The sequence below is a fragment of the Notechis scutatus genome, chromosome 2 (assembly GCF_049901735.1).
Source record: "Notechis scutatus isolate UNSWTSFEM ecotype Mainland chromosome 2, rNotScu1.2, whole genome shotgun sequence".
NCBI classification, from domain to species: domain Eukaryota; kingdom Metazoa; phylum Chordata; class Lepidosauria; order Squamata; family Elapidae; genus Notechis; species Notechis scutatus.
The window spans coordinates 114,981,250-115,009,053 of NC_142010.1; the positions used below are offsets into that span (position 1 = coordinate 114,981,250).

General features: G+C 40.8%; 3 protein-coding genes across 3 annotated transcripts; 2 read left to right on the top strand and 1 right to left on the bottom strand.

The window, feature by feature from the left end:
- Positions 1 to 18: 18 nt before the first annotated feature.
- Positions 19 to 9,992, top strand: RFNG (RFNG O-fucosylpeptide 3-beta-N-acetylglucosaminyltransferase). Its single transcript, XM_026667349.2, has 9 exons — positions 19 to 222; positions 2,136 to 2,837; positions 3,777 to 3,825; positions 4,600 to 4,702; positions 5,007 to 5,160; positions 7,481 to 7,566; positions 7,652 to 7,817; positions 8,863 to 8,948; positions 9,071 to 9,992. The coding sequence occupies exons 2-9, from the start codon at positions 2,355 to 2,357 to the stop codon at positions 9,135 to 9,137; spliced, it is 1,194 nt and encodes a 397-aa protein (XP_026523134.2). The 5' UTR covers positions 19 to 222; positions 2,136 to 2,354; the 3' UTR covers positions 9,138 to 9,992.
- A 4,834-nt stretch (positions 9,993 to 14,826) lies between these two features.
- DCXR (dicarbonyl and L-xylulose reductase) lies at positions 14,827 to 19,723 on the top strand. The gene is made up of 8 exons (XM_026667342.2): positions 14,827 to 14,904; positions 15,010 to 15,107; positions 16,748 to 16,902; positions 17,387 to 17,429; positions 17,681 to 17,780; positions 17,875 to 17,939; positions 18,630 to 18,747; positions 19,326 to 19,723. The coding sequence occupies exons 1-8, from the start codon at positions 14,856 to 14,858 to the stop codon at positions 19,427 to 19,429; spliced, it is 732 nt and encodes a 243-aa protein (XP_026523127.1). The 5' UTR covers positions 14,827 to 14,855; the 3' UTR covers positions 19,430 to 19,723.
- On the bottom strand, positions 19,568 to 27,227 carry RAC3 (Rac family small GTPase 3). The gene is made up of 6 exons (XM_026667343.2): positions 26,850 to 27,227; positions 23,805 to 23,876; positions 22,590 to 22,707; positions 21,928 to 21,990; positions 21,465 to 21,624; positions 19,568 to 20,547 (listed from the first exon to the last, which is right to left on the bottom strand). Exons 1-6 carry the CDS (start codon positions 26,882 to 26,884, stop codon positions 20,417 to 20,419), a joined length of 579 nt encoding a protein of 192 aa, XP_026523128.1. The 5' UTR covers positions 26,885 to 27,227; the 3' UTR covers positions 19,568 to 20,416.
- Between the last annotated feature and the right edge of the window lie 577 nt (positions 27,228 to 27,804).

Consider the following 27,804-nt stretch of genomic DNA (forward strand, 5'->3'; position numbering starts at 1 on the left):
CACTTACGCAACCGGGTCAAGCCGGCGACAGGTAAAGCCCTTAAAGGGACCGTAACCCCTGTTCTCTTCTCCTCCCCGACCGCCCTCTTCCCCACCCCTCCACCGGTGTCCGCTTGATTCGGCCCGGCGAGGGCTCGAAGCCTGGGTCAGCGAGCGCGACGAGAGCCAAGCGCCCGGCCCGGCTTCTTCCGCCGCCAGCGGGAGCGGAGCCGGCCCTTGCCGGTAAGTGAAATCTTCGCTCTGGCGGGGAGCGAGAGGGGTGGAATTCCCGTCGCGTTCTCACGGGGCGGGAGGGAGAGGAGGGGGAGTCAAGGGGGTGTGTGTGTGTGTGTGTGTTGCCATGGTGAGGAATCGAGGCAACCGCTTTGGGAGGCCTGGTCCCCGCACAGCTGGTTGTCCCACAGAAAAAGCCCGGACGAACCCTAGGACTTTTTTCTGAGTACGTGGCCTTTAAATTGTCTCTGCTTGAAATTACAATTGACCTTAAAATGATTTTGAGGCCGCAATTCTAAGTTTACTTAAGAATAAATTCTTACTCAGTGACTTTTTATTTTATCATCATCATCATCATCCAAGGATTACAGCGCCTAGCAACCTGTAAAAATGTCACCCTCCTCCTTTAGAATAGAATAACAGAGGTGGAAGGGACCTTGGAGGTCTTCTAGTCCAACCCCCTGCTGAGGCAGGAAACCCTATACCATTTCACACAAATAGTTGTCCAATTTCTTCTTAAACACTTTCTGTGTTGGAGCATTCATAACTTCTGGAAGCAAGTTGTTCCAATGAGTAATTGTTCTAACTGTCAGGAAATTCCTTCTTAGTTCTGGGTTGCTTCTCTCCTTGGTTAGTTTCCATCTGTTGCTTCTTGTCAACAAGAAGCAGTTCTTGGGGGGAGTAGTTGTTGGTTTCTGAAAAAAGTACAAATATTGCTTGGAATATATGCTGTACTTTTTGTTTGTTTACTGGAATGATATATTAATTGATCTCATACTGACATTTGGTGGGGAGCTCCAAAGATTTATTTACCAAGGCATCAGTGCACTTAAAGAACAAATCTGTAAAATTTCATTTGTTTGTCCTATTGAGGTTTCCTAAGCACAATTGATTTAATGCATCTGATTCTGGGCAGAATGAACTGCAATTCTACAATGTATTTCACAACATCTATAATATAAAGCAGGGATGATGGCCAATGTGGTTCTTGCCTTAATTTCATGTATTCTTTGGCCTTATTTCAAAAGCAGTTTGCAAACACTTAATTCAGAGGGTTATGCAAGGTTGAACTGGTTTTTCTGGAAATCTGCTGGATGGGAAAAAGAGAAAACATGTCAATAAGAGAGAAAAGGGAGAGCATCAGGAAGAAAAAATAGAGGTTGGGAAAAGAGATAATATATTATCCATTGCTTAATTCAACAACACCCACTAATGGTATGTGATCTAACAGTATATCATTCACAATGCATGTTTCTAGACAGAAAGTTTCTGTGAGTCTTTTTTCTTCTCTTGAATAAACCATCTAACTTCAATTATTAATTTGGTTTCACTTATTTCCCCCAAAATAAGCCTCATCATCCAAAAATGCAATTAAGTTTATCTCCTTATTTTCAGGAAGGGAGTTTCTACTAAATATACTGTAGACTGTATATATAGATTATATACAATAATTAAGTATTGTAGACCCCTTTTTAAGTAGGCTTAAATCAATAGAACAAGTGACAGAAACTCACAGCATAAGAATTCTTTTTCGATTTTATTTCCCTTTCTTTCAGCATGTTTCCGAAACATTATTTAAGGTCATTTTCATTAATAATGCACCTAAAGCTCTAAACTGCACTGTTGGTTTTTTTTTGCATAATGTGCAGTTTTTCTTTTGTAATAGCGGAGTTTCAACAGTATCCCTCACTAAAGTTCTAACCAAAACAAATGCAGATAATTGGAAAGATATGGGAACTGTTATTAGTCACAATAATACTGGAATAGAGAGATCAATTATGAATCTGTATAAAGCAGTTTCATATATTCACATGTTAGTCCACAGTAACCATCTTCTTGATGATTTTAAGGCACTTTGATTCTTATCTCATGGTTACTTAAAACATTCAAGTTTCTTTTCTTTTTTGTCTCTCATATAACAGGTCACAAATTCTGTGTTTTAGGATGACAAATCCAGGCCCAGGTATGCAAAAAAATCAACCCCTAATGATTGAATGCCACAAAGATGATACTGTGTAACTATAAAAGTCCCACAACTTCAAGAATTTTTACACAATTGGGCTTCATTTCAAAGACTTAATCATCACTGGGAAGTGATATCCCAGTTTTACAAGATGGCAAATGCCCTTAGGGGCTGAAGAATGAGCTTCTCTTGCATTAGGCTCAGTAAGATATGCTTCCTGCTCTCAGTTATCACTTGCACACTTCTCCTTTTGCTGATTCCCAAATTTCAATCCAGCTGGAGATTTAAGATCTATCCTCGGCCACATCCATCTCTTGTTTTTAATACTTTCAACAAGAATGATACCCCACTTCAGCAGGTGGAGTTCAATTCCCCCAATCTTTTGGATGCTGGGATTGACAATATAGTGCCCTTAACAAAAGAGAATCTACTAGAAAAATGGAATCATTATGTCACAGACACAGGTAAATTCCATCTGAAATCTAATGGAAAGACAAATGAAAGGCCACACAATGTGATATATACAGAATCTGCTGAGATCTCTCCTAAGAAAAAATTGGAATTGAAAGATATTTTTATTGCTGTGAAAACCACAAGGAAATATCATAAAACAAGGCTAAACTTGCTGTTCCAAACATGGATATCCCAGGCCAAAGGTCAGGTAAGAACACTATTTAATGGTTATATTGTTTTTTTAGTGATATTTATTATTAACAGTTTATGTATAAAGGTGCATGTTAAAGCATTTTTCAAAGGTTTAAAAGAACATAGTGTTTTTTTTTACCATCAGAGTGTGGGAAACACATGATTTGCATAAAAGTCTTATAGAGATTCTCAGTCATCCAGGTCGTGGTTGTCCCAAAGATACTTTTTTTTCAGGAGATAACTTTTTTCCCCAAAGAAAAAGCAAGCAAGTCCAGTTTCCTCCTTAAAAACGCGCCTTTGGGGAAATGATTGCACATTTTCTTTTTTTATGACAACACAATAGTTGAAGTTAAATATCTCATCCAATTAACATAAAAAGATAATTTTACCTACTTATATTCCTCCTTTCCCCAATGACATTAGAGTTCTAGAAGCTCTCTATAACGGAATCCTTGGCATGAGTAAATAATACATTGCAGAAATCAAAGGCTATTCAAGCTAGCCCCATCCCTTGTTCCTAATGAAGCAACTCTGCAGATTCCTCATGCATCAGGTCACTTCTGCATCCATGCATGCTGATTCTGGCATGTTTTTCTGCATGAAGGTAGATCATAATTGGCTATTTGTGGTAGTTGTACAATAATTCAATTGAGAATATGCAAACCAAGAAAGCCCCATCTGCACACGTGCAGGATACAGGCAGCGCACGAAACTGTGCCCCCTCTGGTCCACGGAAAAGCCGCTCTCCATGGAACCTGTCCCTGGTGCCCAAAAGATTGGGGGCCACTGGCCTTTCAGATAATGTGCTTAACACTCTTGAAACCTATAATAAGGGGAAAAAAGATTCCTTTTTTTGCTTGAGGCTGTGAGAAACCAATATAACATTCTGACTGAAATTAACAATATTACTCTGAAATCTTCAGAAGATGAGTAATTCTTGATTTGTATCCTATAGACGTTTGTATTCACAGACGGGGAAGATCGTGAGCTGTATCTCAGAGCAGGTAAACTGTTATTCACTTTTCAGGTTTATATTTAAAATAAGATGCAAATCACTCTTACCAGTCACTATCCTTTTAGAGAAAGGATTATATAGACCATATGCTTTGCAAAAAGACGATCCCTTGCTCAGGCATTGTATTGAGGAGTGCAGGAATCAGTTCCTGTCCTGAGAGGCAAGGAATAGATGCTGTCCAGAGTTAGATTTAGTTTAGTTTATGATGTTACACTCAGTTATTTCCACTTCTAGGTACAAAAAGATTGTTTTCTTTTTGAAATGCTTCCTTATTTGCCTCCGTTGAGAATTTTGCATTGATGCTTATATTTTTAAATTCCTTCAGACTGTTAATGTTCCAGAAGCTGTAATGATAAATAGTACTTGCAGAGCTCAATTTACTATACTGTAAGATATGTTGCAGCTTTATAGTTGTGGAACATGGAATTGTAAAAAAAACCTATAGCACTATTAAATGATATAATAATTTTCTTACATTCCTGGTGAAAACTTCAGAAGCTTGCCCATTTGTTTTTTCCATTTCATATTCTTACAGCATGACATTATTTGATGCACAGTCCAGATCCTTCACAGCTAGCACTGGATAATTGTTTATTTATTAATCAAATTTATGTAGCTGCCAATCTCACCAAAGGTGACTCTGAGCGGCATAGAACAATAGATGTGATATAACACTCAGGGCTCTTCTTCATTTATGAATATGATTATATTTGCTATCAGAAACTACATAGCTTGTTCCTTTGCAATCAATTTTATTTTATAGGGGATCATATAATTAATACAAATTGCTCAGCTGTTCACACCCGCCAAGCTCTCTGCTGCAAGATGTCTGTGGAATATGATAAATTTCTAGAGTCTGGGCAAAAGTAAGTGGAAATCACTTGTTTCATAAATAGTTACGGTACTTTCATTTATCTTTTGGCTTCCTCAATTAGTATCTGCTATTCTTGTGATCAGCAGATAAAATAGGAGAATGTTGTGTTTGATCTAATTTTATGTAGTTGAAAAGATTTTCTCCCTTTGTTCTCTCCCCATTCCCAGGCATTTTAATTATGTCATTTGCATTGTCAGCAATGCATAGATCTGAAAAATGAGATCTTCTTTAAAGAGAGCTCTGTTATATCTTTGTTATGACCTCCACTGCAATTTTATTTTCTGCATTTTCTGCAGGTGGTTTTGCCATGTAGACGATGACAACTATGTGAATTTGAAGAGCCTCCTGAGTCTTTTATCTGCTTTTTCACACAGCCAAGATATATATATAGGAAGACCAAGTCTGGACCATCCAATTGAAGCAGCAGACCATCTCCGGAATGATGGATCTGTGAGCGGATTCTTTCACTGTTGGTTTTCATGAATTGAGAAAAATCAGATCCTTGTAATCTTGCACGTTTACGTTCATCTAGAATTCCTCACCCTGCTTTGTTAGTTTTCTATCCCACCAGTGTGGGAGCGGGCAACACTTCCCTAAGAGGCATGACTTGAAGTTGATTTTTGCAGATGTTTCAGACTATATTGCTCCCTTTGTTGTACTGAATTGACTGCTGATAGATAGATTTTTTTTCCAGTAGCAGTGCTTCCCCTCTGGCTTAAATTTACTGCTCTCTCCCTCCATATAATATAACCTGTTGTGAATAATATAAAAAGGTTGCATCCTTTAGAAACAAGGTGTAGAATTGCCATCTATCCTTCCAGTTTATCAGTCCATAATTGGATTATGTTTATGACACAGGTGCTTAATAAGTTCAGAATAATAAGCAGAAATGATAACCATATTTATGATCTTTCCATTGGAGCTGCCCTTAGTCAAAAGCACTTGATAGCAGTACTTTAGGCAGAAGTTCAAAAGGTGCTACCAGAGACTCCCCTTCTTAAAATTACTAGAACTAGCAAATTTCAGCTGGGTTTTTGGCATTATTTGGGATTAGGTAGGGTGGAAGATTTTTAGGAACAAAGTGGGTACCTTAAGTTTTGAAAAAATTCCATCTCACCCACTTTGGATTGCAACACTCAATACGCCATTTAAAAGCTTATTACAGATTGTCCTCACTTATCAACCATGTCTTCAGTGACTGTTCAAAGTTACAACTGTACTGAAAAATAATTTTATACCCAATTTACAACCTTTGTAGTGTCCCTCAGTCATGTGATTGCCATTATAATCAGTACTCATCTTGTGCCTGAGCGTGATTTTTCTCACCCTTCAGTACAGAGGGATTGGAAATAAATAGATTGCGGGAGAGTAACCTTTTTGCTCTTCCACACATAGAAAACAATGGAATTGTGCTAGCAGCCCAGGGATGAGAACTACAGACATGCTATAGAAATAGCTTACAGTACTCTAAATCCCTTCTTCAATCTCTCCACTCTGCAAAGCAGGAGGGAATGAGGTGACAGAGGAGAGCCTCTCTGCATTTCCTCCCCCCTCCCCAGACAGACATATTAAAGAGGGATTTTAAGAGAGCAAGTGGTTTGCTCTTCTGCACATTGAAAACAATGGAATTGCACTGGCAGTGGGAAAGATTCAGGCAAAGAAGAAATAGCCTACAAAAATTACTTGCTTTTTTTCTCCCCATTCCTATTTCTCCTCTCCCAGGGCAGAGATTCCAGCCCCAGACTGCCAATGTGATCACATTGCTTTTGATTTGTACAAAATAGAATGATTTGGAGGCAAACAAAAGCCCAAGGTGAGAAACTTAACTACTCTTGTCTCCAGACAAAAAGAAAAGTCATGATCATGTGAGGAGCCACTTAGCAATGGAGCTGCCTGTCCAGTTTAGGGTTAGTGAGGACTGTATGTCTTGCAACCAAAATGAGTAAACTGATGGAAGAATAATATCCAGCAGAAACACCAGAATAATCACTAGAGGAGGGCAATTCAATCGTTTTGGTTTAGGTTAAATGCCATCTTCTCCATCCTTCACTGCCAGTCATAGCGCCTAATAAAATTGAAAGCTTTATTTACAAGATTGCCTTAGAAAAACACAGCCCACTTTGTTGGCATAGAAATTAACATATATTTTGCTGTTATTATAGGAAAAAAATCAGATGATGCTATCATGTCTGAGCAAGTCTAATAATCTTTTTTATTTGTATCCTACAGTAAAGAGCATAGTATGGAAATAATGATCCTTTTTTAGTAATTAGGCAATTATGCAACTTATAGATAACATATATTTGTAAATATCTAACACTTCAGAACAAAAGAAATTAAAAGATCTAAGCCTTTTAATGTGAAATAAGAAATGTGCAGTTTTTAATATTTTAAACAAATTACAAAATTTAAATTTTGAATTTATAGATACAGTTGTGTTTTCATCCCTTTACTTACAATTGGCTGTTTCTCTATAATTAATTGTTCTGATTATTCTTTTCTACAGCCATAGAAAATAGTATTACGATTACAATCCTATACATATCTGCTTCCATAAGTCTGCTTGAACCAATTTCATTGAAACTATATGAAGAATTGGTTATACACAAAGAAAGTCTGGTGTGTTTCTTCAAATTTAAATTTGGTTTAAGATTGGCTTCCTGAAGTTCGAACAATTTCTGAGGCTTTCTAATAGTCAGATTTGATGACGTCTAGTTGATCACAAAAAGAATGCTCAGCTGTTCTAACACATCTCTATTTATTTTGCTAGACCACTACAAAATTCTGGTTTGCCACAGGTGGTGCTGGATTTTGCATCAGCAGAGGCCTGGCCCTCAAGATGAGCCCATGGGCTAGGTAGGTGCAGTTGGAATGCTTGCTCCCACCTGTGGCCCAAATAGAAGGAAGGAGAGATTCATTCCTTGACTTTTGCTTTCTGTAGCCTTGGCAGCTTTATCAGCACTGCAGAGAGAATTCGCCTCCCTGATGATTGCACCATTGGCTACATCATTGAGGGGCTCTTGGAAGTGAAACTGTTACACAGCCCTTTATTTCACTCTCATCTGGAAAACCTACAGCGGCTGCGTGGTAGAGCTGCACTCAGACAAGTAAGGACAACTCTCCTAAACTAAGCATCTTGCCTCCCCTACCTCCTCTTCCCTCCTTAAAAAGGTCTGTTTCATGGGAGTTTCTTCCTGAGACTATGCTGCAAGTTTGTCATCTGCGACAGTGCTGATGTAGTACAATCAAAATATAAAAGCCTTTTGTGAATTTCTCTCATGGCAATGGGAAGAACAAGGAGAAGAAATGATGGGCATTTTCTAAGTAAATGTAAACAATAAGAGTTACTTGTTCTTCAGTTATTGTTGAGGCAAAGGCTAGGTTTTGAAGATGTGCATAAAACAATTGGGAAAGAAGTTAAATGTCAGTGTCAAATTTGTATACTTATTTGAATACTATTTGTGGAAAACGAGGGACAATGCAGAAAAATAACATAAACACTATACTTCTGGGATTCCAGGGAACTTTTGTCAATTTTATGAATACCTTGTCCTTGTTTAGTGACTGCCTTGTTTATCAACTGTTCAAGTAACAGCAGTGATGAAACAATAACTTTACAACCAATCTTCACATTTATTACCTTCACAGATCTGTCCTGGAAAGGAAAGCTGAAATAAAATCATAAGCACAGTAGCAATTTCCCTTACTAGCCACTTAATAACAAATTGCCAGTACCAAATGTTCACTAAACAAGGATTACTTGTATTTTAAAAACTGATCCTGATTATGTTGGCCTTACTTTCACATCCAGTAATGTACACTCAAAGATAAAAAAACAAATATTTGATTTCTTCCCTTAAGTAAGATGGCTATTATAAGGAGATTAAAAAAAAATGATTTCCCCCCTATAATAGTTTAATGATTGTTTAACCTGATAGCAGCAGTTGTGGGATTTTATTCATTTCCCCTTCCCCAACTAAGATGTTTCAGTTGGTCCTAATCCTAGAGAGACTGTAATATATTTCCAATCCCTGATAAGTAATTATATTAACTGTAGAATTCAGTTTTAGGACTTGAATGTGTTCCAATTTTTAATTAACTCTTTCTAAAAAGTACAGTTTTGAATATGTGGGCAATGTGTGTTTTTTCTAGGTTACCTTGAGTTATGGTGGCCCTGAGAATAAACGCAACGTTGTCAGTGTGGGTGAAGTATTCAGTATACAACAAGATCCAACTCGGTGTGTACATTATGTCCTAAACCTCTATCCTACTTGTTAAGAAATTCAAACATGAAAACTGAAAATAGTTAGATAATATATTTGCGGGATTAGAGTATAACTTCTTACCTTATTCTTTGCAGGTTCAAATCTGTTCACTGCCTCCTCTACCCTGAAACTCTGTGGTGCCCTACCGTAATAGTGAAATGACATCTCCCCTTTCCTGTGAATCTCTTACACAGCTTTCTTTAAATGAATAGCTAGAGCTACGTATCGGAGGAAGAAGAAAGACAAAGCAAATCCCAAATAAACCAGCCACACTCCAATATGATACTTGAGAACCTTGGTCTGGTGCACATTATAAATATCTGCAGTGTTTCTTTTGGAATCTTAAATATATCTTTGCTGAGCCATAATCTTTCCTACATTGTATTAATACAATTTCAAAGTAAAGCTGCAGTCTGGCACTGTAGCAATATGGCTGATAAAAAGACATTTATAGAAATGTTTGGAACAAAGCATAGCTTTTGTGGTTATTAGGACAAGTGTTCTTATTTGGGAAGGTAGTATAATCAAAGTATTTTTGTTAATTCTGCTTTGCCAACTGTACTCCTGTGGAACCACAGTAGAAATATTAGAAATGTCATCTCTTACAATGAATATGACACAAGCCAATCCCTAGCAACTTCTCTGTTCTACGCAATACCAGAACCTCTTTCCTTCATGGCCTTTTAAAGTTTGCTTTCCTTCTTACCTTTTCAGAAGTTCTCCACTGTTATAATCAAGTCCCAAGTGATTGGTCTTCAATATTTTCTAACCACGAATTGTTTCAAGATATTGAAATAGATATTTCTGTTGGCTGGGCCATCATCTGAATCTTAAAATATCATATTGCATCTAGACTTCCTGATGTGATACACCCAACCAACACCCAGTAGATTGGATCTTTGAGAACGTGAGTTTTAGCAAATGTATTTGTAAAAGGATGAATCATGAGGTTTTTTGAGGGTTTTCCACAAGTTCCATGATAGACTTGGTCACTTAATAAAAGTTATTTCTGAGTCACTACTATTGTACAGAATCCTTTTTTTTTTAAACAAATTTTATTAATTTTAAAGACAAATAAACCATCATTAACCATTAAATACATAAACCTTTTTCCATTATAAATTTTACAAGTCAAATAAAACATTATTTAATACAACATAATTCTATTTTAGACCATTTCCATATGAACATGCAAATATCTCTTATCAAATTTCTCCTTATTTCTCTTTACTCTTATTCAATTTCATTATTATTATTATTTTTCTCTATATTTATCCAATTTATAATTATCATCTATTTCTCTCTGACTTGATTACCATTATTCTCATCCTACATTCCTGCAAGGTTTTATTAATTCTCCCACATACATAAACACACAAAACACAAAAATATAAGAGATCTTTTAGGAAAGTAACTTGGCCCCAGATACCTCTCTCTACATGGACTTCAATTAAGTTCATGCTCATCTTACATGCCATTACCTATTTTATTTACCATTCTATATCTTCTATATTAGCTTCTCACACATTTCACTCTTCTTGATTCTATCTTATTTACCGTATTTGCGGCGTATAAGACGACTGGGCGTATAAGACGACCCCCAACATTTCCACTCAAAATATAGAGTTTGTTATATACTCGCCGTATAAGACTACCCCCTCTTCCACACACCTTCCACTTTTGCACTTTTTTTTTTTTTGACGCACTTTTCTGCTTTGGACAATTTTGAAATGAGCTAATCCAATTTTGAACCAAGAATATGCAAATAGCTATGGAGTTTAGAAATGAGTTTTAAAAATATTTTCATTGCTTACCATTAAGCGTAAAATATGTTGTAAATAAAATGAGAACACAGGAAACGTTCTCTTCTCAATACAGCTGATCTCTCTCTCTCTCTCTCTCTCACACACACACACACACACCAAAAACCGGACACTGAAAAGGCTGCCAAGGAACAGTATATTCAATGCCTTCTCTTTAATCAAGAAACAAGGAATTCCTTAGAATCTTTTTTTTTTCCCCAAGTGGCCCTCTTTTAAAAAAAAAATGGAGGTAACACTTTCATTCAAAAGTCTTCCAGTATCTGGAGTCGCTCAGACATATTGAAGTGAGGCAGGAGAGTAAGTGAAATTTGAAATGATCCAGCTACTGTTTTCTTCCCTCCCGCCCGAAGGCCATTATCTCCACGTCAAACGAACGAGGGGAGGCAAAGAAGCCAAACACGCTAAAAGGATCTCTTTATTTTCCTACACAAGGTCACACCTACTTTTCCGCATTCAAAGGACAACCTCTCCTCACCACCACCACCACACACACACACACCCCAATACCCGCAAACAATGTTCTGGGCATTAATCACCATTGCTACACCATTATACCCTGCCTCCCCCAGTGTTGCTTTGACGGCAGGATTTCACACAGCGGGGTGCTCGCTCGCTCTCTTCTCCGCTCTCCCACCGTTCGCACATGTTGGAAGCACCGTAAAACCTGATAACCCACCTGGGGGCTCCCCATCCTTAACCTACAGCCGCCCGCATGCAAAACCTGCATGCAAAAAGAAAAAAAGAAAAAGAAAAGTACGCCGCACGTGAGGATCTTCGAATCCTCTCCTCCCACACCGCTAAGGAAGGAAGAGGGGAAAGGTTGCGCAGCGCGTGGCGAGTGACACCCGCACACACACACACACACACACACACACACCGCCCCCAGCCTCCTCCCGGCTGCAACTCAAGCTCGAAGTGGGAGTCGGAGTCCTCCCGGCGTATAAGACGACCCCCCACTTGGAGGCATGTTTTTCAGGGCAAAAAGTCGTCTTATACGCCGGCAAATACGGTAATTCATTTTAATTTAAGTCATTATATTAGTATCTTTTGTCCATTCTTTATTATCCATTTGTCTCATTCCCTATAGTAAAAGGAAAAGAATTTCTCCTGAAATCACTAATCAGAGTATGATGCCTTTCTATCATCCCCCTAAATTAACATTTAAAATAACACCTAATACCCAATCTGATTCTGCTTGGTACATTCTATCTACTAATTTTTAAAAAGAAAAATAATAAATCCAAAATGATTAAATACATAGTTAAATACTAAATCTAAATATTGAATCTTATAACATTCCAATTATCTTTTCCAAAAACAAATGCTACAATAATAAGTTTATAATAGCATCAACACCATAGTCAATTAGACTCTTTAATTAAACTCAATATTCTAAACATTCCCTTTAATATTTTATTAGGTTTTAAAATCAATCATTACTAAACATTTCAATATTTTAATCTCTTATTAATTCTTATAGCATTCTAATTTTCTATTTCTAATACAAATGCTACAGTACCATCTTATGTACCTTGCAGAATCTTTTTTAAAGAAATTATAAATCACCCTTTGTCCCTAAAAAAATTCCTCTTTTCCCATCTTGTTTCAAAACTTTGTGGCTTTTTCGCCTTCTCCCTTCCTTTCTTCTCCCACCAGGCCTTCTTACCCCCCCTCTCCTAGCCTCTGCCTTGTTAGCTTCCCTTCTCTGTTGTATTCTTCCTTTTTCTTTTGTTTTCTAAAATTATATTGATTTTGCATCTTATTTTTCTCTTTCTTGGGTGTTTTTTTAAGTCTTAAGTCCTTCATTTTCCTTCCTCTCTTTCTCCTTTCTTTCTTAATTAAATTTTGAGATTCATTAAAGATGGCTTCTTCTTCTTCTTCTGCTGCTGCCTCCATCTGTTGTTGTGCTTGTTGATAGATAGCAAGCGCCATTTCTAAAAAGAGAAAAGCTTCTTTCACAGCGTCCTTGCCTTCTTTTTTTATTTTTCATATTCTTTTCTCAGTTCATCAACAGATAAAGCCATTATAAATCTTTTCTTTTTTTTTTTCCTCTTTCTTCTTAAAACAACCAAGATGTTTCAAAAGTTAGAACAGTCCCAAAGTCCCAAAGTCATCAATCAGTCCAAGCCAAAACAAAGTTCTCACTTTCTCTTCCCGGGGTAATTTACCTTCTATAAAAAGACAGGTTTCTCAATATCCATTTGTTGATTCCATAGGGAAGGAGAGTAAACTTTCCTTTCAGCACCTCAAAATTGCTGCTTATAATTCTCTTCTGGAAAGTATCATTCAAAAAGCCATAGTTTTCAGGATGTTAAATGTGTCTTAGAGTCCTGGATCAGCCAAGAAAAACTTTCACTTCAAAAACTTTCTCCTCTTCCTCCTGCACATTCTTACCCAGCTGCCGGCTTCTTTGTGGCGGCCATTACAGACCGCCGCTGCACCGTCTTGAGAAAAGGGGTTTTGCCGGCCGGGAGGGGTCTGCAACACCCCCAAACCCCTCTCTGGATCCCCCTATCTTCAGCCGCCCTGCAGGTGCAGCCTTAGCCTCCAAACCTGTCCGGATCGGAGGCACCAAAAGCGGCTAGCGCCGCAGGGATCGCGCAGTATCGCGAATCCCTGCCGCTAGCGAAGCCGACAAACCGGAAGTCCCAGAATCCTTCTTGTAAATATATCAGCATTCATCAAAAAGCTTTTATGACCCAATCTAGATGGATTGTCTGATGTGCCCTATCTGGCGTGCTATAAGCTCCAGACCAGTTCTGATTGTGAGCACCACCTGATGAAAAATGTAACAATACTGACAACTCATTTTGGAGATAATGATAGCTGCATGTATTATTGTTTCTGCTGGGCATTCCTGATACAGTTGATGGACATTTTATTTTGACATCCAAAATTGAAACCAAGTCTTTGCCATCAAGTCAAGGCACAGAAAAATGTAAAAGTTGAAACCAAGATTGTTAAAATTAAAAATAACTTAAAGTGTAGATGGAAGCTTGATTGTAATGCACATCCATCTGCTACAAAGAATTGAGTTGGTCAGGATACAGCTTTGAGTAGTGACAAGTTGTTTTTATGCTGCTTTTTCCTTTAGAGGTGACCTTCACTATACTTTCCCCATGTTTTCCTTATTCGATTTTTCTTTCATCCTTATTATGTCTTAGTAAAAAAATGACACATGAAATTAGGTACGGCAGAGATCTTAATGCCCCTCCTCCAAGGAATACATTGGGGATTCCATATCACCGAAGCCCACGGCCACTATCGGGCTGTCAGCTGTTCAAAACTGGCCTCCTCCAGAGCAGAACATTTAGTAGACTTAATTGTGGAAAATTGATCGATGTTCTTATTGAATTACTTTCTGTTACTCTGCATTTAACTCCAAATGGAGTTAACGATACATTCACCAGCCTGCAATTTATCAGCCTGCAATGGGCCGGTATCATAAAATACAAGAAGCCTTGCATGGCCCCGATTTTGTGACAGAGACCCACACCACCAATACGTGAAACTCTTTGATTCCTCCACCGTCCACGGGAGAGAAAAAAAATGGCGACACAAGGAAGCGGGAACCTCCCCTTCAGACAAAGGAGCGGCTGGCCGGATGCGGTTTTACACCCGGTGCCCCGAAGGACGCCAGAAGCCGGGCTCGGGCGCTCCCAATATTTATTTTTATTTATTTTTATTTATTTTATTTTATTTGGTTTGTCAATTGCTTACAAGATAATAGGTATAAGTAAAAACATAGTTATGAATACGTGGATACATATAAGAAAAATAAATAAATAGGCCCGGCTCTTTTTTTCTTCTTTAAAGAGAAACTGACGGAGCATGGAAAAGAAGCCTGGATTTTTTTTTTCTCTTCCCATCCCTTTCTTTTCTTCTCCCGTCCTAGGGCGGGACTGCAAACAGGACACCCAGGAGCTGTTTAGGAGAGGGGCGAAAGCAGCAGCAGCGGCTGCAGCAGAGGGAGGGTTTCCTTCCTCCTTTGTGGAAGCCCCTTCGGGCGCCGCCCCTTCCCTTCTAGCGCCGACTGGAAGCTCAGCCACGGCGGAGGATGGAGTGCTTCTCTGGCCGCCGCGCTTTGGTGACGGGTGCAGGCAAAGGTAGAGTCCCCAGGGCCGCGCTGCTGGAGCAATGCTGGCGCTTCGGGGACGACCCCCCCGCCGCCGTGTTAACCCCGTGCAACAACGTTGTGCTCCCCTTCGCAGGGATCGGCAGGGCTGTGGCGGTACGGCTAAGCCAGGCGGGGGCTCAGGTGGTGGCGGTGAGCCGGACCCAGACAGATCTCGAGAGCCTGCAAAAAGAGGTAGAGGAGTGGCTCCTGCCTGCTCAGCCTGTGGCCAGTTGTGGATCTTCTTTGGCTTCTGCGTGGCCCGACCCTCGCTTTTCCTCTGGCCGAAGGGAAATCGTCTCTTCCTGGAGCGTCAGGCCTGGGGAGCGGGGGTTGCCTCTAGCTCAGAGGAAGGATGGCTTTGCTTCTGGGAAACAGTGATATGAGACAGCTTTTCCACTGGGGTCTCTACATATTGGACTAGATCAGTTCTCAAAAGTTTTAGCTTGGGTATCTCTTTAGTTTTTAAAAGTGATTGAGGACCCCAAAAGTTTTGATTTGTGTGGGTTATAACATTGTGCAGTATGTTATAAATTAAAGCTGAGAAATGTTATTTATAGAATACTCCGCCATCCCCCTGAAAGAGTAAACCATACTTTGAGAATCACTGGTCTAGATAAACCTTGAAATTCATTCTGTAGGGCCCTTATTACCTCAAGCTTGTTCATTTCTGTGAGTGGAGCTACACTCCAGATGCATCCTATTTTTGTTAGCCCACCCTCAAAAAGAAAAGTCCTTATATATCCCAGATGCATGTTCCTGTACATGTCTGAAAAGTCCCTATAGGTGCCAGATCTCAACTAATTGAGATAGATCTGCAATAGAATGGTCAGATCATGAGATACTGTAATTCCTAAGCAGATACTACATTTCACCACTCACATGTGTGCCAAGTGCATGGCTTGTGATTTTTAACCATTGCAAAAGCAGACCTTCCACCCTGTCTTTCCACTACATATTTATCATGCCTCAGGGTAACAAATTAATCAGAGTATCCAGTGCCACTAGCTGTTGAAGGAATAATTTCTTCCAGTTAAAATTAGAGTAGATTATTGACTGGTCCTAGCCATTTTTATAGACTTCCTTCCCTTTGCCCTTTACCCAAACATTTGAAATACTTTTAAGACAAAATCTGCAGCAGTCCTACCAAGGTCACAGAAAAGCTTCAGGGATATCCCCATTTTTTACCAGCTGCTCTAGCCTTTAGGCTGTACTGAAAGACAGAAGAGCAAATTAACTTCCACCCTGTTTTCTGGACATTTGTCTGTCATAGAAAGGGAATAAAATGGCTTGACCTAATCTGGAAATGCCTGGGTTTTATAGATTAAGATCTTGTGCCTGGCTTGCTAGAGAGTGTCATTCAAAAGCTACCACTATCAGATAGCCACCTGCAATCTATGTCCGCAGAACAGCACTGATTTAAAAATAAGCTATTTCTTGCATTTCTCATCATTTTCTCACAGAATTGCCATGAAAAGGGAAATTGTACTCACCTGCCATTCTTCACATAGTGTAAAACATGTTTCAAGGGCATGTTTTTTTATTATAGGTTATTGTTGCAGGATATAGAAGAGTCTAATTAGAATTACAGATGTCCAAATTATTCTTTTTGAGTATCAAAACCAAAATTGGAATATTGTATGAAAATATCTTTGCAGTTCAAGCTTCATGAAGGAACTACATATTTGGACCTTTGTTTGAAATCAGTATTCTGTCCTGGTAAAGTTTATTTTGTATTCTTTGTAAGAAAAGTCACTTGAGACTAGCGGTCCTAACTCCCCTGGTTTGTAATCGGCTTCAATCCCTATCTTCCTTAATGTTACTTCTGTCCTCAGTGCCCAGGCATCCAGACAGTGTGTGTTGACCTTGCAGACTGGGAAGCTACAGAGGCTGCACTAAGCACAGTGGAAGATATTGATTTGTTAGTGAACAATGCTGCTGTAGCAGTTTTGCAGCCATTGCTACAGGTTACTAAGGAAGCCTTTGACAGGTAATCACGGTGAGGGGGCGGCAAGCAAACAAAGAAATAATCCAGGCCAAAGAAAAGATGTAAAAAATAGAAAATTTAAATAAAATAGGACCCACAATTAATACCAGATAATTAAAGGGAAATGTGAGAATTTGGTTTTAGAAACCACTGCTGTAGGTTCTGATTTTCAACCTTATGCCTTTTCCATTCTACTTTGAAGGGTAAATATAATGAAATGTTCTTCTAGAATAAAAACTGAGCTTCAGATGTTAATTTGCTTTAGTTTGCCGAACAATTGTTTTTCTTGTCCTTGATTTTAAAAAAGTGCAGACTTGTTTTAGCAACCTGATAATTCCTTTGTTTTCTGAAACTGGTGGTGGGATGGGGAAGACTACTTGGGCTTTAATATGCAATCCCTGTACTTTGGGCTTCTAGCAGTTTTCCATTTTGTTGCATTGGCTTTTCTTGATGTATTTAATCAGACTTTCCTTTTATATACCTGTAGATCGTTCAGTGTCAATCTTCGGGCTGTGCTACAGGTCTCCCAGGTGAGAAATTTGCATGATGTTGGAAAGACCATGTAGGATTGTAGAAACAGTCAGTCAAAAACTTCCATTAACAAATGGAAGATTATTATTGTCTTAAGGAAGGTGGATTTGTGGTTCCATCCTGTATGCATTTATTCAGAAATAAATCTCCACCTCACTGCTTTGACAACTCTCTTTATATTTAACATTGATGCCCTGGATATCATTAAATTGCAAATGATAAATGTCTGATAAATTCTGTGTTGTCTTAGATTTTTGCCCAGAAACTGATTGCCAGGAGAGCACCAGGAGTTATTGTCAATGTTTCAAGCCAGGTTTCCCAACGGGCTATGTTAAATCACACTGTCTATAGTGAGTATCACTGCAGGAAAGTAAAGCAAAAGCAAGGAGAAGAGGAAGAAAGGGGAGCTTTTAATACACTTATTTTTTTTCTGTTTGCCTAAAGGTGCAACCAAGAGCGCCTTAGATATGCTGACAAAGTCAATGGCTCTGGAATTAGGCCCCCATAAGGTAAGCACCTCTGCCTGAAGAGCAAGATAAGATGAAACAATGGAGAAACAACAAACAAAAATAAAACATTTTGTCCTTAGGTGACTGTGTAGAGCTTAATATAAATCAAACCTGCAAAAAAATGAACACTTATTTTGAAGGAAGAGGGTTCAGTAAAACCCAGTGATACATTTCACCAAGAGAGCCAGCTGATTAAAATGTTAATTCCTTAAGAGTAACCTCAAAAAGCAGGGATGAATGTGTGATCCTTCAAATGTTGCTGAATTCCAACTCCCGTTTGACCTTAGCCAACATGGCCAGTTATGAGGAATGATAATTCTAGATTACCAATATTAATGAGCACGCACCCCCCCCCCCCCCCCCCCCCCCCCCCCCCCCCCCCCCCGCCCCCCCCCCCCCCCCCGGCCCCCCCCCCCTCAAAAAAAAAACCCCCCCCCCCCCCCCCCCAACTTATTTTAAAAAAAAAAAACCCCCCCCCTACCCCTTTCTTAAAAAAAAAAAAACCCCCCCCAAAAACCCCCAAACACCCCCCCCCCCCCCTTCCCCCAAAAATTTTTTTTTTCAAAAACCCCCCCCTTCTAGACCATCAACATTTCTAGACTGTGCCTTCTTTAAAGACAGAGTATGTATCTGCTGGGTGCTTAGTCTAACCATGCATTCATTCTGTATTGCCTTTCTTCACTTTTCAAGATTCGGGTAAATTGTGTGAACCCCACAGTTGTCATGACCAACATGGGACGCCTAAATTGGAGTGATCCCCAGAAATCTGGACCTATGCTTAGCCGCATTCCATTGGGAAAATTTGCAGGTAATCTGGAACACGGGCATCCTGTGTCAGAGGACAAGAGAAGGTCTCTGGAGATCTAGAAACATTACAGAGGCAAAGTGGTTAGCAATAGCTGAGAAACATGCACCAGTGCTGTGGCTGCTTTAAAGAACCTATTCATTTGGAACGTATAAGCTTCTGATCAAGGCCTATAGTTTCCCAATTGATAGTGAAGCTGAAATAGATTGCATTTCTGGAGAAGAGCTCTCCCCATTCCTTACATAGCAAGCCCTAAGCCATTTTTAGATAAAGTTAATGAAGTGTTTTTCTTAGAAAAGGGTGGTTTCTGTCTTTTCCTATCGGAGATTTAATTTATCTCTGACCATATCACCTGATTTCTCTGTTATCAGTATCATACCAATTACAGACAATTCAACAACAAAAATATTGCATCTATTAATTGCTAGAAAAAGCTATCAGGGTTAGGTATTGCCGACTGGATAAGGGTAGGTACTATCATTTGGTTTCAGGAATGGGAAATTCCTTCCTGTCTGTGAAGGATTTCTACATGATTGCCTTTGCGATTGCTTTCACCAACATTCCTGCATCTATCTTTACAGAACTGGATGATGTGGTAAATGGCATCCTGTTCTTGTTGAGTGACCAAAGCAACATGACCACTGGTGCCACACTGCCCATTGATGGAGGATTCCTCTCCACCTAGAATAGCAATACTTCGTTGGGTAAATTCCTTTGGGGTGAATAGCCCAATTCTCCGTGATTTATCCAGTTTAGTCTTTTTCAAAATACCGAAGGACCATAAAAGGGAACAATCTGATATACAAATAAATCAATAAAGTAGTAGAAAGAATTTATCTTCTTTAATGCGATTAACAGGAAGAGGGATGATGAAATGTTCTTCCTTCAGCCGATGACTCTAAAACACTACTTACTTATGGATAAATGTTTATTGTATAAAATAAAGTGTTCATCTCATCACTACACGATGATTAAAAACTGGACCCGTCTCCAAATCCCTCAAAGCTCTCTCTAACCCAACCCCCAGTCCATCACTCCTGTCAAAAGGAAGGAGTCGCTTGACATCTTCCACAAATCTTATGGAAAGGTTCCTCCCAGGTGGCCCTCTTCTGCAGAGGCTGGACAAGGTAAAGAGACCTACCTCTTCCCCATCTTTAGGGGAATCTGATGATTAGTCAAACCACTCAGGAGCAGCAAACAGGCCAATGGCCTGAAAGGCAGTGGTAGCTTTGAATAGCACAAGAGTGGTCCTGACTATTGGCTTAGATAGTGTCCCACTTCATAAAGCACAAATGGCTTGTTGTTCAACCTGTGTCTCATTTGTCTTTCCTGCCGCACCTGGGGTTCATTATATATTCCCACCACAATGCTCTAGCACCAAGAGAAGCAGTAAGAAAGGGGCTGTTCCTTTCATTCATGAATTATGTCCTAGCAGAGAGCCATGGAGAATGTGTTTGTTGCATGGCTCCACCCTGGGGGTGGGATAGCACCGAGCTCCTCTTTTTCCCATGCGGCCCTTTTACATCAAAACGTTAAATTAAAGAGACATTTAAAAAACACTGACTTCACACATGATGAGGGACCCCGCCATCCCCTTGTGGGAACACCCGACAAACTCTTCCTCCTCAGACTCCAGAAGAATCATCCATAACACGTGGAACTCAGGAATGCTCTAGAACACAGTGCATTTCTTGCCGGGTTTCTTCACAGGTGGAGGACAGAGCACAGCACGGATGGCTTCATCAAAGACAGTCTTGAGGCCTCTCTGGGTAAGGGCAGAGCATTCTAGGTACTTCACTGAACCTGTAGGGAAAGGGCATAAATGAATTAGGAACTAGGCTTCTTTCTTTCTGCGGACATCATCAGATTATTAAGCTTTATTATTTCACTTTTAAAAAGGCATGACGAGGAAAACGACAGGGATCCCTTAAACCAGGGGTCTTCAAACTTGACAGCTTTAAGACCTGTGGACTTCAACTCCCAGAATTCCTCCTCCAGTCATGTTAGCTCAGGCATTCTGGGAGTTGAAGTCCACAAGTCTTAAACTTGCCAAGTTTGAAGACCCTTGCCTTAAACATTCTACTCTCTCTAGACCATAGTGCTCCAGCTGTGCTAGGGGTGGTCTGGCGGTTTTCTGGAAATACCTTTTCCAGAATAGAAAATGGTTTGTGGTTTATTCCCTAAAAACTGCCAGATCACCTCTAGAATTGCTTAATCAGTGTGGCCAGAAATCAAACAGAGATGAATTTGGAATTTCCCAGGATGTCCCATCTCTGGAAACAGACTGTTCTGAACATCACTTCATGATTCCAATGCTTCTTGTTTTCCTCACCTTTTTCTCCTTCCATCTCACTTACTGAACAATTGAATCTCGAAAGCTTGCACCAGTTTTCATAATGGATCTCCTGTCCCCTCTCCCCTTTTCTTTTGATCCAATATACCCACTATTCATTTTTAAAAGAAAAGATGCTACTTAATCTAACAGAAAGGAAAATGAAGGATAACACCTTTCCCTGTTTGGGGGAAAGAGTGATAAGAGATTCTTCACAAGTTGGATCGACTGAACTATAATTGTGTTTTCTAATGCAACAGAATGGAAATCCAGCTACCATTTTTCAGCCAACATGCCAACAATATTTAACAGGAAGGGAGCTCCATAAGCTGCAAAAAAGGGGGCTGCGTGGCTCACTCCTGCTCTGGTTTCTGTTTCTAAGACTCACCAATCTCCCTGGCCATGGCCAGACCTTGGGGATAGGTAATGGGAGCCAATTTCTTATCGCGTAGCCGCTCTATGGTGTCCTTGTCATCTCTCAGATCCAGTTTGGTGCCCACCAAAATGATTGGTGTGTTAGGACAATGATGTCGAACTTCTGGGTACCACTACAAGTAAGACAGAACTGTCAATTCATTTGATAACTAAAATAAGAAATGGATGGAGCGGCAGATAATGGTTTCAGGATAAAATAATTATTTCTTGCATTTTAGCTGACCAAAGCCTGGTCATCCTTAGAAAGAGGGGAAGGATGGATTGTGTTCCATATCAAATCCCTTTGGGTTACACCTCTGTTGGAAGTATTCTTTGTTGCCATCAATTAAGAGTAAAATATCATTTATTAATCAATAGCAAGAATGTAAGTAACAGTCGCTCTTTACAAAATAATTTTCAGTGTGAAAGAATATTACCTTCGCTCGGACATTTTCAAAGGATGCAGGGCTCACCAGTGAGAAGCAGATGAGAAAAACATCCTGTAAGGATATGAGCAACAGTGTTCATATGAAATAATCAAGGTTGCAAACTTTTTCTTTCATGCCATGTCAAATCTTTGTTTTCCACCAACCCAACATCAGTCCACAAAAACTGAAATCCCAGGTTTTATAAAACGTGATACGACTGGTCATCTTGACATTTAATTAGCTGGAACTGATATTGCTCGGGTCTGGTTCTTATGAAATATGGAATGGGTTTATTGTACAGTTTGCATAAACAGGCCCTATTGAGAAAGGAAGGAACCCAGTTAAACTACACTCTAGCACTTAACAGAATAACTGAGTTGGAAGGGACCTTGGAGGTCTTCTAGTCCAACCCCCTGCTCAGTAAGAAACCCTATACCATTTCAGACAAATCGTTGTCTAATCTCTTCTTAAAAACTTCCAGTGTTAGATTACCCACAGCTTCTGAAGGCAAGTCATTCCACTGATGAATTGTTCTGACTGTCAGGAAATTTCTCCTTAGTTGTAGGTGGGTTCTCTCCTTGATTGGTTTCCACCCATTGCTTCTTGTCCTGCCTTCAGGGGCTTTGGAGAATAGCATGACCCCCTTTTCCTTGTAGCAGCCCCTTACTTACCGTCTGGGGATAGGAAAGTGGTCGCAGTCGGTCATAGTCTTCTTGTCCTGCTGTGTCCCAAAGGCCCAGATTTACGGGCTTTCCATCTACCATGACATTGGCAGAATAGTTATCAAACCTAGGGCAAAGGGTCTTGTCAGCAGTGGTTTAGTCAGATGAGTACATTCTCAAGATAACTCAAATTCTCTTTTCTCAACTAGTAAAAGTCACTATATTCTACTTTAATAAAAGTATATTTTTATTACTTTTGCTTGCTAAATTCCCAGCACAATTTCTATGTACAAACAACAAGCAGTTAAGATTGAGCTCTAGTTGAAAACGTGGTTTTCACTTCTGTATTATGTAAGCCGCTTACAAGATGGTGCTTTTTGAATGCCTTTTGTACTTTTGTCCTTTTTGCTTTTATAGTAAGCTAGTACTACATGGGGCTTAAAAAATAATCTCTTCAGAGACAATAATTGATCATTAACAGCAGTCCCGTTGTGGAACAAATAGAAAACCAGATCCAGTGAGCAGAAAACTTAATGTTGGACCGAAGAGGACCTCTGATAAATTTTACAAACAACTTGGCCACAGGGTTAGATAGTGCTGTGTAAATACACTGATACATTAAATTCTCTGTGAAAAGACAACTTTCAAATGAAAAAGTTTCTTAAGAGTGACAATGAGCTCAAACTTAATTTGTATATTACACACCAACAAGTTATACAATAATATATATATGTGGAGATGCATATGCCTTGAAAAGACCCTTTTCTCTCTGTCTTCTAGCAATAAAGGCGGCTAAAGCAAGAAAATAAACTGGATCTTATAAATGTTTATTTTGTAAAACTGTTTGAGGGTAATCCTGGGAATTACTTTAACCAGCATGCATTGTGTCACATCATAATATTTCCACACCATACATGCTCATACACAAAATAATATAAATCCTCAAACCATCTCATCTGCAGCGATTACCCAAGGGCACTTTATGTATATGTGAACCTGTACTATGGAATAGTGGCTAATCTTGACTTCTTGGTGAAAGTACATGCTTAGTTAAGTCCCACACAAAACTCTTAATGCATGATTGAGTGTACTATTTATCTGTATAGAACTTGGTCACACTTGAAGGGCCCATGCTTGAAGGGCCCCCCCATAGTGAGTTCAAATCACTATGCTTTTGCATTTATCTTTTCTCCTCGAACCCAAGCTTTCTCCCACAGTACTTACACAGTGGGGATGTATTCTCCAGGGAAGGCATTTGTCGTGTAACTGATCAACAGACAGGTCTTTCCCACAGCCCTGAAAAAAAATGAAAGGCAAAATATTAAGCACAATAAATATAGTAAGATAATAAATCTTAGAGTTTAGAGGAGAAACAGATACCCTCTATAGCACTAAACCTCAGGTTACTAACCCAAGTTTCTTTGCATCCCATATATGGAAATCACATCTAAATATCATCACATTGTCATCAGATAGTCTGAATGTGGTATACTTTACTACTGATTCCTTCCACATATATACACATATACACACATACACACACAAACACACACACACACACACACACTCTTTTGGTAATGGATGATAAAAGTATATTTTGCAGAGATTCTTTCCAACATACTCATAAAACCTACTATTTAAATTACCAGGGCACAGTTAGATTAAAAATTAGAGGAAGAAAATGTAATACATTCAAATTCTGAATTATTAACCCAAGAGTATCTTAATATTCACCTTATGCTGCAGACTAACTAGTAACCTTTTCTCAAGAACTCTTCTTACTATGTCCTGGAAGAGCCAATAATTAAACTGGTAGAAATCCATACTTTTGGCCCAAAGATAATATCAGCCACATGCTGGCAAGTAAAGAGTGCTTTTTGGCAGGAAAACAGTGCTGGAACACCATACTTAGAATGAGAATGTCTCTAAAATAGCTATTCAGAAGGTGGCAAACATATTACTCCCTGCTATTTATCTTTCAATGCTCCGTTCCCCCAGCAATTAATGCTGTTTCTAGTATAGACTGTCTTGAGATTAGCACCAGCATTTTAGCAAACCAAAATGTAAAGGAGGGGGTGTCAATGCTTAATTTTGCTCTCACTTCTGCTTTTGAGCCAGGGATATGTTTTTGAGATTAAGGATCTGAATTATAATTTAGAGGACTTCCCCTTGTGTGGCCAATTATAGTGTCTGAGTGTTGAAAATAATGTTCATATATTCTCACATATTACATGCCAATGCAATGCAGTGATTTGGGCAGTAATTTGGCCCTGGGATGACCCTAGTTCAAGACCACCTGGCCCAGCCACAAAAATTCCCATGGTGACTTTGGGCCAGGTAGTCTGTCTTGGCCCAGCTTATCCTATGGGGTAGTTATAGTGAGAGTAAATGAGAGGAGGGGGCTCTGCGTACACTCCTGAACTTTTGAATGAAACAACTTAGGTAATTTCATATCAGAGCAGTGTGCCTGAACTAGAGAGTAGTGAGAACAGGTGCCTGTCACACATTAGAGGGGTAGATAGATAAGATGTTGAACTCAGATGCAAACTGAGCAGTAGTTCACAGCTTTATCACTTACTGCACCTTAACTGCACCTTAACAGCAAAAATCTAAACCGGTTACCTCTTTTCTTCCTCAGAATAAGCCTATGGAATAGAATTCCACCACACAGAGACAAAGGAGTCAGGCTTATCTGTGACTGCTTGGCTTTCATTTAATGTATCATGATCCGGACATTATGATTTGTAGGTCATAATCAATTGTTTATCAAATAAACCATAATTAAGCATCATTCAACCACCAACAGAACAATCCAACAATAAACCACGATTAAGCAGATCATTGCTTAGCATGACGCATGAATCATGGCAGTGACTATCCCAAAGCTTAATCAGCAAGGATCTAAAGCTCAAAACTCAGCAGCACATGGCAATTCCCCCCTCTCTCCATACACATGTTGCAAACTTATGCTGTACAGCTAGAGTCCAAAATCTCTTCAAATTATTCTGGAACCACAGGTGGAAACTTCCACAAGTCCCTCCCCTGCCCTAGCAGGAAAGCACAATAAATTTAAGATGTGATTTGCTGCCCTTTCCCACTGCTGCAAAATAGCTGCTTCATGCAAAATAGCTGCTTCATTCTGCCTGGTAGAAGGATGGTCTCCAGGCACAGGAATCCAGAATGCTTCAAGTCCAACATTCCAGCAGCTCTACGGACTAAGCTGCTGTATTTTGTAGATATTGCACAGGGACACTTCACAAAATTACCCCCAACCTTCCCTTAAAAAAAAGAAAAAAAGCTTTTTAATGCTTCAAGATGCCCCTGCCATCCTCTGTATGTAGTAGTCTAGTTTAAAACTCTATTCTCTACTAATTAGACACATCAGCCTAATAAACCCCTTTCACCCATCCATTCCCTTGTAGTACATTTGACCCTCCCACCCTTAGGGGAATCAGGTAAGAGAGCCAGAACTTGGAATCACTTGGGTTGGGCACTGGATGGATTTCTGCTAGTCCTGGTCCTAGTTATTTGGATATAGGCTCTCTTTTTCCCCATCATTCTGGAAGCAAAGTGGACAGGGTGCACCATGAATCATCATTCCACTCCATCAGAACAATCCAACTGTGCCTCACCTACAGTGGCAGAGGTCTTTGGGGACAAGGGTTCAAGTGCTTCTTGGCCAGGAAACAGAGTGAAGGGCGAGGGATCAAAGCAGCTGCTGCTTGAGAAAGCAGCCTTATCAAACCACATGGCGAGGCTAAGGGGGGACCCAGCAAAACAGATTTTTTTTGGAGGGGGGAAGCACCTCCCTTGAGACTGCAGCAGAGAGAAGGTGGAGGGGGCTGCAGAGCTGAGCAACAGAAGAATGGAGAACGAGAATGGAGTCCGTCGCTAGCAAGGCAAAGACTTCGGAAAGGGGTGGCTTCTGCGACAATAGGTGGAGAAGGGCGCCCAGGCAGGAGCTGGATGGGCGTGTGTGCCCAGCGCTTCCAGCTCAAGCTCGCCTCCCCGCTTGCTCCCGGCCTCGTGCTCCCGCTCGACCCGAAGGGAAGGATGAATGCCACCTTCCTCCTCCTCCTCCTCCTCCTCCTGCCCCCCACCGCCCCCTCCTCAGGGAAAGAGGCGGCAGCATCCCCGCTTCCTTGCCCAGCCCCACCCTTTACCTTCTCGCTCAGCGGGCAGGCAAAGCACATGGGCCGAGCGCCAAAGCGTTGCCCCCACCCCTTCCACCCCACCCCCACCTCCGCCCCCGTGCCCGCCGGCACTCACCCGTCTCCCACGACCACACACTTGATGGCCTGCATCTGCCCTGAGAGTGCGGTGGGCTGGGAGGGAGGGAGGGAGGAGGAGGTGGCGGCGGCGGCACCGGGCTCAGCGCTTCTCCTTTCCTTGGCGATGGATGCCGCCCCGCAGCCGCAGTGAACGAGCAAGAGACCGTAGCCGGGCGGGGCCGGGGAAGGAGGAGGAGGAGGGACGGAGGCAGAGCGGGAGTCCGGGGGCCCCTCCCTGCGACCCCTCGCTCTCCAGAGTAGCCGCGCGAGAGGAGGCGGGCGGGGAGAGAGCAACACTCCCACCCGCCCCCCGCCCCCCGCCCCCACCGGGATCCCGGCGTCTCTCTCCGCTTCTTAAGCGGCTGAGTTTGGGAGCCCCCCCACACCCGCCCGGCGGTATCTTAGCAACTGGCGCGCGTGCTGGCCCTTCGCCGGGGCCTAGCGCTGGGAAGGGGACGGCTGCTCGTTGCCCTGGGTCGGCGGGCTAGCGCCGTTTTCCCGGGGCGAGGCGACATTAGTGAGAGCGGGCTTGCAAAGAATGCAACAGAGACGCTTTTTTTCAGTCCAGTCCTGGGTTATTTCACGAATGCGTTCGGCGCTTCGAATAGTCCCTTTTGTTGGCGGCGCGGGGATTTATGCTTTTGATTAATTAATTTTAAAAGTAATTGATTTTAATTAATCCGTAAAGGGTGGCCCTTTCTACCTGTCGCAAATCTTGCTGAGGGCGAGGAAGTTAGGACTGGATCTTGGGCCAGAATTTGGGCGGAGCCCGGCCCGGCCCGCCTGGCAGGCATCAGCAACAACCCGGTCCAGGGTCAGCACCGGCCCGTTTTGTTCGGGGCCTCGGAGTTATTGACTCTTTGCATTGCTGTTGCTGCCCCGCTGGCTGAGATCCCAGGACACCGCTATTCTGTGGTGGTTTGCTTATTGATATGTCGGCTTCTTTATGCGTT

Coding starts and splice junctions, on each gene's coding strand:
- RFNG (XM_026667349.2), top strand. CDS start 2,355: ATGAGCTTCTCTTGCATTAGGCTCAGTAAGATATGCTTCCTGCTCTCA. Junction 3,826..4,599: donor TGAGCTGTATCTCAGAGCAG/GTAAACTGTTAT, acceptor TTTATTTTATAG/GGGATCATATAATTAATACA. Junction 4,703..5,006: donor TTTCTAGAGTCTGGGCAAAA/GTAAGTGGAAAT, acceptor CATTTTCTGCAG/GTGGTTTTGCCATGTAGACG.
- DCXR (XM_026667342.2), top strand. CDS start 14,856: ATGGAGTGCTTCTCTGGCCGCCGCGCTTTGGTGACGGGTGCAGGCAAA. Junction 15,108..16,747: donor TCGAGAGCCTGCAAAAAGAG/GTAGAGGAGTGG, acceptor TTCTGTCCTCAG/TGCCCAGGCATCCAGACAGT. Junction 16,903..17,386: donor ACTAAGGAAGCCTTTGACAG/GTAATCACGGTG, acceptor ATATACCTGTAG/ATCGTTCAGTGTCAATCTTC.
- RAC3 (XM_026667343.2), bottom strand. CDS start 26,884: ATGCAGGCCATCAAGTGTGTGGTCGTGGGAGACGG. Junction 21,625..21,927: donor TTGAAAATGTCCGAGCGAAG/GTAATATTCTTT, acceptor TCTTACTTGTAG/TGGTACCCAGAAGTTCGACA. Junction 20,548..21,464: donor GGCCATGGCCAGGGAGATTG/GTGAGTCTTAGA, acceptor CTTTCCCTACAG/GTTCAGTGAAGTACCTAGAA.